This window comes from Tauraco erythrolophus, chromosome 7 (assembly GCF_009769465.1).
Source record: "Tauraco erythrolophus isolate bTauEry1 chromosome 7, bTauEry1.pri, whole genome shotgun sequence".
Lineage (NCBI taxonomy): Eukaryota > Metazoa > Chordata > Aves > Musophagiformes > Musophagidae > Tauraco > Tauraco erythrolophus.
In genome coordinates this window covers 26520876-26533037 of record NC_141471.1, presented here as the reverse complement: position 1 = coordinate 26533037, position 12162 = coordinate 26520876, and the positions used below count along the sequence as shown (strand labels likewise).

Genomic DNA, 12162 nt, shown 5'->3' with positions numbered 1-12162 from the left:
CCGCCTTGCAGATGGCAGGTTTTAGTTGGAAGAAGAGGTATCTAAGGACATCACTCCTCTCCAGTGTACCATAAAACTCTTAACCGCATCACTGCCCTAGTTTAGTGTTTATTTGAAACTAGTCTTAAATTATTTAAGAAGTAAGCAAAAACTGCAGTCACGGTTAACTAAATTAAACAAGTATATAAAGTGCTGGATGATTAAGAGCATGTCTTTTAACTCCTTTTCTGGAAAATAGGTTAGAAATTAAGAACACTAAAGGCAACTTTCAGAAGTCAATTATTTGCTCACCAAAGTTGAGGATGACATGCAACTTGTGGTTTTGTCCCAAAATAAGCAATGATGTCTGAAGAACAGAGCAGAGAAATGACGCATCAAATGGAAAGTAAACTTCCACTTTAAAGATCTGATATAATTTAAATAATAAATAAATACCATAATCCATAATGTAAAATGAACATTTTATAATTTTTTAAAACTTCTTGTATGAGGTTCGCAGACCTGGGAACACACCCAAAATAACTCGTCCAAAGTATTCCTTAAAAAAACTATAAATTATTGGTAACAGTTTCTTTAATAGAGATTGCAGGAGTAGGTCCCACATGAGTCCATATATAGCCCTTCTCTGGTCTTGTAGGAACAGTAGGGAAGGGAGATGATCGAGATTTGAAATATTCTGAAGGTGCATGACAAACAAATTCTAAATATTCCATTTTCCTTGGGAGATCTTCCTCCGGTCCTAGGAAAAAAAAATAAATCATCTTCAAAGACAAAATTTAAAGGCATAAAATTGGAGTACGCAGGACTTAAAAATATGCCACAACGGCCAACAGCCCTTAGAGAATGTGACTTATCAGTCAATGACTCTCCTGGCAAAGTATCCTCAAATACTAGGCGAGAAACCTCTACTTTATTTTTGCTAGACTGATTTTTTTTTTCTCCATTTTAAGCATTCGCTCGTTTGAGTAAAGTAGTTTAGTTAATATATTTTGAATAGATGCTATTTGTGGCCTGCTGGTCAAAAGAACTTTTCTGAATTATTAATAATTTTATAATCAGTAGCAGAACACCCTCTACACCAGTGCTTGCATGCTACGTGTTTTAAGTAGCCAAGATGAAGATCAGCTACTTCAGGTCACTTTAAAAGAAACAGCTTGGACTGGTGTATTGCGTCTATACTGTAATAACTTTGATTCTATCTAGAGAGCAATAATTTGATCCTTAAAGTTGCAAGACTAAAATTGTGTCCGTGAGCACAAATACTCAAATAATCACACTCACTGCAGTAGTGCTAATCATATTACATACATAAGACAAATAAAAAAGGTTATTCAGGTAAATGAGATGCTTACAGGATTAGGGTCCAAAATATGGAAATTGCATACGGGATCTTGACAAGCTAAAAAGTTCATTTAAAAAATACAACTCTGCATTAGTCTAGGCACATATAAGTAGTTGTATAAAACAAAAGCTTAAGAGATTACCTATGATATAAGAGGCTGGGTCAAAACAATCTTTGGGGCTAGCTTGCGTAGGAATGAGCCAGGTTAGCGCAGCACTCTTTTCACAGTATTGGTCCTGAATAAACCCACGGATCTGAGCGTAATATGTTTTTCCATCCTGCTCATCAACCACTGAAACAACATCTCCTATTTGATAGTATACTCCCTAGAAGACATACAAACGATAATTAGATCAAATCATCTGATTTTAGAAGCTTCACTCTGTGATTCTGATTCGTATCTTAAGTATCAGTATCTTGAATGATCTCAAATCATCCCAGTCTTGAAAAACAGCCTTAATTCCGCCACATGCAAAAGAGCGGTGGTGTAAAATAGAGCGCTGTCTCACCTAAGCACTCATCAGCACTGCTTGTGCACAATCACCCAATATCTAGCAGTCTGGGTTGAGTCCTAGAATTGCTTTTGAGACCAGACAAACAATTCCACATGGTTTCTGTCCACCAAATGTCTCAGAAACAACCTACCCTCATCCATTTTCAAAGAAACGGCACTCTCAGCCGCTCTCTGTCCCCCTCTCCTAGGACTGCTACGCCTTCTCTCTACAGAGTTGGTGATGGTCTCATTCTGTCAGAAGTAGGAGAGTGCGACACCACCTTCTAGAAGAAGTACCTGTAGCAATTTCCCTGTGTATGCAGGGAAAGCAGCTTTCTGTGTATGAAGAAGTTCACTCATTTGAATACAAAGGAGTCCCAAAACACAGATCCACCTCCTGCCACCTGCCATGGTGCTCTTTAATCCGTGAGGCTGTGCAGCAAAGGCAATTCACTTCATGTTGCAACAGCATCGCGCAGCACAATGCAGTGCCTGCACCATCAAGATTAGAGTTTGCCAAGCATCACCCAGGAGGGTTTTGCTTTTAGAACAGATTAAGAAGACCTCAAAAACCCCAAACAGTCCCCTTTTCAACAACACAGCAAAGTATCAAAATAGAAACATTCTTCATAGAGAGATCAGGTTAAGTAAAACTTTCGACATAATTCTTAGGAATTTCTGAAAAAAACAAAAGCATGCCAGAAAAGACATCAATTTTCTTCAGAACTTCTCAAGAGCAAACAGAGATTCATCTGGGATGTGAGACACAAAGCATCAGGTCTCTAGACAGCATACAGAAGCTCAGTCTACCACTTCTCCTTTGGCTATGCAGTCTCCCAGTGGCCATCCTGGCCTTTTCTTTGGGGGAAAAGTCATTTCAAATGGTTTGCTTGTACTGCCGGGAAACATAAGCAAATTTCAGAACTTCAAAACACTAACACCTTGGCATGCTGGTAAAAATGCTCTCAAGGGATCACACAAATTTAAATAACCAGCTATAGTCACTTTTGCTTCACCTCTGCATGGTGACAGTTAAAAGTTTAAAAACCTCAATTGCAATAATTACTACGGAAACCAGACACATCTTTTTCTTGGGAAAAAAAAAAAGAGACAATGACAATTATGTAAACTAATACGGTAAACTACCGTACAAGACTTACCGGCACTGACCCAAGGCAGAGCAAAATCCTACACAAAATCCTTCCTTGCTAGGCAAGGAAGAAGAGATTCTGTGAATACATCCCTAGTGCTTTCACTATCTGTGATAATTTTTGAAGTTGGGAATAGAAACAGCAAGACCCTTTTTGCAAACAAACTTGCATAAACAATACCTTATAAAAGATTGATTCGGCTGTAATTATAGTGGATACAGACTCAGGAGCCTTGATGGGCTAAGGGAAAAAAAACACAGAAATGGAAAATCAAGAGCGTTGAAACAAACCATGTGATCTAATTCCAAATTATTTTTTTTCCTTTTAGACAACACGTTGATCCATTATCTTCTTAGAAAATTAGCAAACGCAAGAAGTCGGGTGCAAACATTTCAAATACTTGTACTTTAAAACCAGTGAAGTCAACGTTTTCCTTCTCGGGATTTTAAGTGGAGAAGCGAGTACCAAATTCGCGTGACTGGTTTCTATATACACAGAACTCCTTCCCTCGGGAAAGGCGCCTGCGGGACGGGATGCTGCCTCGCCGGCAGGCCTGCCCGTACCGCGGAGGCACAAACCGGCTCCGACACCGACTACAACCGCTTCACTTGCAGGTTTCGGTCTGGTTTTGCGACAGAAGGTGCAAAACTCCGCGACAGCGCCCAGGTGAACCCGGCGGGGGCCAGGGCCGCGCCCGCCGCGGGAGGCGTCGCCTCCGGGGTACGAGACGGCGGCGCTCGGGGTCCCCCGAGCCCGCGTCGGCCCGACCGCCCGCCACCTCCCAGCCCAGCCGCAGAAACCCGCCTGCCGCCTTACGTTTTTTAACTTGAAGATGTGCCTCCTCCCCTTGCCCTTCGTGGAAACCTTCTTCTCCGCGGCGGGCGCAGACTTGTACTTGGTGTTCCTCAGGCGCGCGGAGCGCCGGTGGATCTCCTGCTTACTCTGGGGGAGGGGAGAATTACCGTAAATACACGGCCAGGCGCTGCCCCGGCGGGGGGGTGCGGCCGGCCCGTCTCTGCCCGCCCCGCCGCGATCCGGCCCCGGTCGAGGCGGCGGGGCCGGGCACGGAGCGAGGGGCTCGGCGCCGGCGGGCTCACCTGCTTCCCGCCGCCGCCGCCGCCGCCTCCGCCGTTGCTGTGCTGGGCGGCGGCCGAGGTGGTGGCGAAGGCGGCGGGCCCGGGCGGCGCGGAGCGGGCCGTGCAGTTGTTACACAGGATCTCGCCCTGGCCGCCCTTCTTCCACATGGAGGAGGACGTGCTGCGGCACACGCTGCAGGTGGGCTTCAGCCCCAGCGGCATCCTGCGGCCGGCGGCGGGGCCCGCGGCCCCCGGCACCGAGACGGAGGGGAGCGCGGCCGCAACACCGGCCCCGGCGCCGGCCCCTTCCCGCCGGCGGCGGATGTCGCTGCGGCGAGGCCAGGCGCGCCGGGAGGAGCGGGGCGGGCGGCCCTGCCCTCTGCTGGCTGCGGGGCCGCCCGCCGCCCGCCTGGCCTCGCTTCCCCTCACCTCCCGCCGTGCCGAGCCCCGCGGGGCACCGTCCCCTCCCGGCGGCCGGGCCCGCCGCCCCCGGGCCCCTGCGGAGGCGGGCGGCTGCGGACCGGCCCAGCGCTGCCGGCGGGGTTGGCGCTTCGGCTTGCCGGGGAGGCTTCGGGGGCAGAGCGGAGCTCCATCGCTCTGTGCCCTGGCAGTGCGAAGGCTGTTGCCCCCCTCGGAAACGGCAGGCAGCGGGCGTTGGCTCTCGGTCCCCAAAGAGAGAGTTCCTCTTCCTGTGCCAAGCAGGGCACATCTCTCGCCTCAGGAAAAAACGTGGCAGAGGGAGCAGTGTCCGTGCCGTGCCGGCGAGAGCCACCGGCAGTCGGGGGAGACCCGATGAGTGCAGCAAAACACAGGAGCTGCCTCCGTACCTGCTCCATCCCCGTTTGCGGGGGGTCGCTGGACTGCATCATCCGAAGATGCGCAGGTGTCATGTTTCCTACTCACCAGAAAACCGGAGGACAAGAGATGGGCTCAGGTAGTCGTTCTGATTCAGGAGAATGGTGACTGTGAATCTTAACCCTCAACATTCGCCAGCTTCGGTCTTCGTTAAGCCAACAGCCCCTCTTGCATGGACCCTCAGCCACGTATCAAGTGATTTAAAAGTCTAGGAAATGAACGCATGTCTGTGTGAAGCTTTGCCAGCCGGCTAAATGCGGGAACCATGGATCTAACACGGGTTCCTCACCCTGATGCAACATGGCCCCAAGCCATCCCTTACAGATGTTTCTCTAGTCTGTTGTTAAGAAAGAAATGACCACTCACAGACAAAGATTTACAGCTTCTTAGTTTCCATACTTAACTGTCATCTCTCATCCCGAGGTTTAATTTAAACCTTTGGTGCAAACTAAAATGATTTATTTTTGTCTTTTTCTCAGTGGACACAAAGGACAAATATTTGATTTTTTACATAGAGGAAAATGATCCTGCTAAAATCATGCTATTATTTTATGTAAAACAGGCTATTTCATTCAATGGTATTATGGTAACAATTGCAAAATTAATAGACATAATTTGCAGGGATCTGTTTACAGATGCTCCACTCATGCAGCGTGCAGTGGCTGGAGGGCACAGCTCTCAATTGTCTCCTTGTGGCTTGCCTGGGTTGGTACTGACTCATGGGCAGCTATGCTTAACCTTGTGCACTCCTCTCTTTCACACCAGCTTTGACTTTCTTGTCTCAGGTGCCAAATTTATTTCTGCATTTTGATTTAAATCCTATTTTACCTTCATCTCCTTTCAGACTGTTCACAGTTCTTGAGTAGTTGCTTTTTTTCTCTGCTGTTTTAATCCATCCCTCTGTAATTTTATGTGATTACCTGGCAGATCAGTGATCTCACAGAAACCTTTAAACTCTCCGCTACTTTTCTTGCAGCTTCTGCCTGCTTTCCTTCCCACCGCCCTCAGAAGTTCTCCACTGCTGGGGCCCCCTCAGCGCTGTCATGTTGGCATAGCACCACTGGTCTGCATAGAAATGGGGTAGAAACGTGTGATGGTGTCCATTTCTGCCTAGGTAAGTACCTAATACTTTGTGAAGGTTTTTATTCTGTGAATTTGATAAGATATAATGTTAATGGATAATAAGTGTATCTGGAAATAGTTTGAGTTTTTTCAACTCAAGTTTTACTGTAGCCTTTTTACCATCTTCCCCACTCCCAGCTTCTTCCCTTTTGGTCTTTCCGAAACAACGCTGCAGAGTCTTTTCCTCTTCTGCCACAATTGTAGGATGCATCTGATTTACATATATCTGTATATTCTAATTAAATATGCTACTGTATATTGTTCTGATAACTTATCCACTGTGATTTTTTCTCTTGCTTTTAAATAATAACTGGAATGAAAAAAAAATGCTCGAGCTTTATGAAACCTAATTTGAGGTGATAATTTAAGCTAATTAGTGGGTTTTAGCCAACCATATTCCATTAATGTTGACAGAAAAGAGTTTTAATTCAGTATTTCTTGACGAAGTGTGGCTTCATTAATGACTGTCGTTTCAATGGAACCTCGGTAAATGACACCTTGGGATCACAGTCCTCTTAGCATATGATTATTCTGTTGGCCTTGCAAAAGACCATTAGAGTTACCGTGACAGAGAGGCAGGGTTTGCTGTCAGGGCTGTTTGATCACTAACTGCCTAGCCAGAAAGATAACAGAAAGAGCAGTGACTGGGATATTCTGTCAAAAATTGAATTGAAAACAGTATGTCTTTTATTTTCGCTACGCCCAATAAAATTAGCACAGGTTAACTTTTTTTGTTGCTTGATACTTAACTCTTTACGCAGGCAGTAGCTGAAATAATCTGATTTGAGAGTTGCTGAATAACCAGTAGTTAGGTGTAGCAGGGGACGGGGGCTCAGGAGTCTTGAGTACCTCCTCAGAATCCCTCTCTAGGTTTCTCTCTAGAGGATCCCAAGTTTGACAATGCTGATCCTAAATTTTGAGCATCCTTTACAGTTTCCTGATTCTCCTAATAGAACTACATTCTCTTTGAAGATGAGGGAGGTCGAAAGGCAACTGTTAGACCGTGGCCTTAGTGGAATTGGAAGTGCCCGATTTAGCTGAGGGATTTTGCATGGTGCACGCTCAGCTAAAGTTGGGGAGTAAATCTGTTTTCTTCCAATTAATGCGTATTTCCACTTTATTTTTGCTTCAATAAAAGAAAGGAATGCTCTTGGCTATGCCCTTTGGACTCATAGGAACATATCCCTGCTCTGAGGGACTTCAAATGTAAATAGATAGGACAGAGAAGTGGAGAAAAAAAACCCCTTGGTTTCACCTGGGGAGCAGGAGTGTGAGTGTTGGTGACATACTAGCTGTCAGTGCAGAACTGTTTCTTCTTGGATGTTTTCGAGGAGGGTGTTGGTTTTTTATTGGAGGTGCTGCACATCCACGGAGGTTCTGGGCATCTCCTGCTTAAGCAGTTGAATTGTTGTGCAGTGGATTTAACTGGATCGCTTCCCCTTAGCTTCCTACTGCTATCCTATAGCCTGCTGGCTCACTTCTGAAGAATCCCTTATTCCCATTTTCTGTGAGTCACTGTTCCACAGTCAGCTGCAGAGGATGCACCTAGAGTGCTTCTCCAGAAATATCTGTGTTGTAAATGCATGTAATTTAGTATGAATCTGACTGACTGGTGCACTTTGCATTTCCACATGGTCCTGCACTAAGGTTTTGTACTTACTAGGTCTCTTGTGAGAAAAGCAGGTTTTATTCTCTTAATTCCCGTAGCTAAAAGTGATGCTATTCTTGAAACATTGCAAAATTATTACTTGTGTAAGTAAGTAGCATGCATCTATCTTCACAACTTCTGGGTCTTAATTCTTAATTCTGGTTCATTTAAGTGTGTGGTAGAGCCAAGAACTAACTCCTAGGGTAAGCAGTGGCAGAGATAGATATCATGACCACAAGTACTTTGTTCTTTTAAAGCGTGTTAAAGCTGCCTCTCAAACTACTTCATTCGTACTCTAAAACGCTTCTGTGATACAAGAACAGCAAAAACACACTTTCTAGCAGAAGTCAGTATTTATACATTTGTTATGTTTTGTCGGTTCAGGCTCTCAGGACTTGTTTTTGTAACAGGCGGCAGTTTTTCGCTTTTGTGTCTTCTTGCAAATGGGGATCCTGTAGTACAGGCTTTCCACTTAACAGGTTATCTTTACGGATTACTGTTGCTGCTTCATTTGAGACAGTTCTTAAGGATCTAAGGCTTGGAGCAGTTTTAACATAAACCCCAGAATTTGAATTAGTGGTCCCAGCTAAACTGCATGCCACTAAAAATGCTTTAGGCTTGGCTTTTAGCTTTTACGATGCTGATGCAATACGATGCTCCTTGGGCACAATCTCACTTCTGACTTCAGGATTATCCCTCTTTGCACTAGTGACAAAAATATTGCCCTTAACTGTGACTAAGGAAGTTCATTTTCTTTAAGTATGTTTTTTGTTATAGAATGTTTTCATGTTTCCATTACAAGCCAATATGACAGATGCAAGTCAACACCGATTCCTGAAGGCACACATGTACATTCCTACAGTGCATGTAAATTAACTTGTTAATCACATAGATTTTATTTACTTAGTAAAAATATATAAAGGAACTCTGCCAGTTGTAGAAGAATTCATACTAATTGCAAACCAACCTCAGATATTTACCATTGCCAGTTTATTACTGTTTTACACTTTTGAAAAACATGACAGAAGAGATTTGAAAAACATGACAGAAGTTTGTCCTTTTCAGCCAGCTGCACTCAACACGTTACTTGGGATTATCATTGTAGTATTTTTAATGAACTTTTCCTCTGGCGTAGGCAGCTCCCCGCTTCTGACGCAGCCTCAGCTTCATTTTTTAAAGTGGTGCTCAAGTCTTTCCGTGGCTGTAGTTCTTTCTATATATTGCATGGGGAGTCCTTGTTTCTGAGGAACTGTGTAGTTAGAGCCTTTCCGGACTCCTGAAAGGTGGCAGGCTCATGGTAGAGTTTTGTGCCTTTGTGTCTCTTCATACACTGGTCACAGGACCTGCTGTAGCAGACAATAAACCGAGCCTGAGTTTCATTTGTTATCTCCAGTGGAACTTCACTGTAGTACCTGAAATGTTCCTGGTTCTGATCTTAGCACCTGTGGCCTTTGGCATTCTTTATGACATCCTGCAATTGCAAGTGTACTTGTGAGTACGAGACAATTGTGAGTATGCGTCATTTTTCATGAGGTTTGCAGCACGTTGATCTATTTGTTGGATTCTGCAACCAGTTCAAACTTGTCTAGGATATTTTTCCGTAGTTTATTTAGTCCAGGAGTTTTTCCTACAGTCCTTGTTTTATTCCTTCTCTGACTCTGTTAGTGAACTTCAACCTTTCTCTACTTTTTTATTATGCTCATCCTTATCTGAGGAATGTAGGATTACACTCATCCTTATCTGAGTTCACTGAAGCTTCTTCAAAGATGAAACTGGACTGCTGCATTGTGCTCTGTTGATACTGCAGAATCCCTGTACTCAAGTAAAACTCAGAAGGGCTGACAGGCATGAAAATAGCAACGTAATATGTAAGAGGATGTATTTTCTTTGCATAAAAAATTGTTATTATGATTCAGTGTAAAATTTCCAATGTGAGCCTACAGAGCAGTATAAGATCATTTGTGAAAAATGTTTTGTCCTTTGGGTTTTTAACGGTAGCTACAAATAGGTTATGTCCTATTGGAACAGTAGTCTTTAGTACAGTATTTTGATTGTCTATTCAAAGTGCATATCTGGTGTTATCTCACCCACTTACTTCGTTTAAATCTCTAACACTATTTTGGAGAAGACCTGGAGCAGAAAGTGCAAAGATCTGTCCAGACTGGCTGTGTATCAAGGGGAAATTACTTCATCTCAATATCTTACATATCTGCTTGTATAACGAATAAACATTATGTACACCGTAAAGGTCTACATCCTAATGTTTCTTTCTGTGCCATGTATATTTTGCTCACTTGGTACAAATACAGCATATGTAGCTTTTATGTGGACCATCAAAGAGTCTACCAATTTCTTCTGCCTTCCAGGACAGAATTAATCTCGAATTGTGGAGAATGGAGTCGGATAGCTAAATTGTAGCCAAGCAGAATTTGGACTGCTGTGCTCAGTAACAGTCTGTATATGCTCCAGAAACCGGAACTGGAATTTTAAGTGGGTCCCTGCTGCTGAGTTATACATAAAGACATCATGGTCAGAAGGAGGGCTTCAAACTCTTCAAACTGAAGAGAAAATAAAGGCGACTAATTTAAAAATAAAGTGTGGTTTGTTTTTTTTTTAAATTGCAGAATGTACTGGTTTCTGCTATAACATGTATAAATTCTAGTATTCTTTGCAATTGCATTAGTGAATCTTGGCGGGTTAATTAATGACACTGCTGTTTGTTTGCATTCGTAAAGGTGATGATGTTGGCTACATGGACTGCCATGCTAAAACACATGGACAGCAAGACTGACTGTGGCATTTGCAAAGCAAAAATGCTAGAATCTGAGTAAGAACTTTTTTAGAATAGATTATTGTTAAATAAAATTAATGTGATTGCAGCAGAAGGTGCAGTGGCCAAAACAGAACCGATGAATAATTTGAATAGTTCTGTTCACTGTTGCTCATAGAAAAAAACCTGCGTTCATAAAATGATAAATACTCCTTAAAACCACTTACATAAAGATAAATCATTCTTACGTAGTGAACAATTCTTATGTAAAAGCCCCAAGACAAAATCCCCTATATTTTTTCTAGTATCTTGTCGTGGATATAACACTTACGCTTGGATGAAAATAGCACTACAGTCTCAACACTGAAGATTATGTATTTGTAGTACTGAACGTCTATCTGGATGCATTAAATATTTTCTTGCTTATATTCCATTTATCTGGATGTTCATGCAAATGACCCCAAAAATACATGCAAAACACTTCAAGTTCATATTTCACTGCAGAAAGGATTTCTGTAAAGATCCACAATCTGTATAATTTTAAATAACACTATCCTGTTAAGAATTGTCGGCGAGATGTAACCGTAAGCATCTATGAAGGGTTGAGGAAAAAAGAGCTTTGCAGTTAAGTTAGGAAACATTTTTTCGTTACTCAATTCTTCTATTGTCAGTAATTCCTTTATGAACTACTTAAATTGTTTTATGTGGTTATATATTTGGAGAATAGTGTAAATTCTATACTTGTCTATTTTTGAAGTGGAATGAAAGCATATCGTTGCAGAAAGTCAAGCTTTCATTTCTTCGCCCTCATACAAAGACTGACAGCAAACACAGCTTTATGCAGTATTTACAGGGGATCCACCTCCTCCCTTTGATCCATATCTTGTGCTTTACTCTTCAGGTAAAAAGGCGAGATGGTAAAAATGACACTCAATTTTGCATCATCACTGGCTTCTCTACTTCTTTCCAGTTTCCCTACCTGGCTGATCCACAGAAGAGTAAAAAGGACAATAACCAGCATAGTGTCTATTCTGAGTAGATTGTCTGGACAATTTTTAGTAAAGAAACCAGCTGTCATTATATCCGTGTTTGGCTTCCATTCTTGCCAGCCTCCGTGAGTATTACAGTGGGATGCCTTGTGTTTGCTGGGAGAGGGGAAGAGGAGGAGGAGAAGGTAATAGTGAAATCGGCCTTGATCTCTGAAACTGGCCTTTGAGGGTGTCTGACTTTGAAGCATATTGTTGTGATTTTAAACACCTCAGAAAGTATGTTTTAAATCTGTGTATCTATTAGTATGTTCTAGCTGCCATAACCCCAAAAATCTCTCTCGTGATGCTCATGATCTTAGGAAAACTCAGTACTTGCTAATTGCAGCATATGAAGCAACACCACAGCAGCAGGCGATGGGAAGTGCCTTGCAGTGACTAATCCAACTTTGTACCTGAGATTTTAGAGGCTCTCCAGCATCTTGGCAGGCTTGTTGGAGGAATTAAATCACTGTAACAATGGGCTGTTAATGTAACAGAAGTCGTCTGGATATTATTAACAACGAAGACTGGATATTAAGTGGCACTTAAGTAACACTAATTAACAGGATCTTCCTCAAAAATTAGTCCCTCCACTCTCCTTAGCACCACTACTTGTAATGACAAGGTATTACTCTTTACAAAAAACAAGTGCACAATGTGGCTGTAGCAATTAAGAC

The 12162-nt window shown here is 43.0% G+C and overlaps 1 protein-coding gene across 2 annotated transcripts; it reads right to left on the bottom strand.

The window, feature by feature from the left end:
• Positions 1-447: 447 nt before the first annotated feature.
• On the bottom strand, positions 448-4284 carry GATAD1 (GATA zinc finger domain containing 1). Of its 2 annotated transcripts, none has more exons than XM_086614961.1 (5): positions 4029-4284; positions 3803-3990; positions 3167-3226; positions 1485-1668; positions 448-739 (listed from the first exon to the last, which is right to left on the bottom strand). In XM_086614961.1, exons 1-5 carry the CDS (start codon positions 4282-4284, stop codon positions 549-551), a joined length of 879 nt encoding a protein of 292 aa, XP_086471087.1. In that variant the 3' UTR covers positions 448-548. The 2 variants fall into 2 exon arrangements, with proteins under 2 accessions (XP_086471087.1, XP_086471088.1); XM_086614962.1 differs by having other exon boundaries at positions 3803-3928; positions 4084-4284.
• Between the last annotated feature and the right edge of the window lie 7878 nt (positions 4285-12162).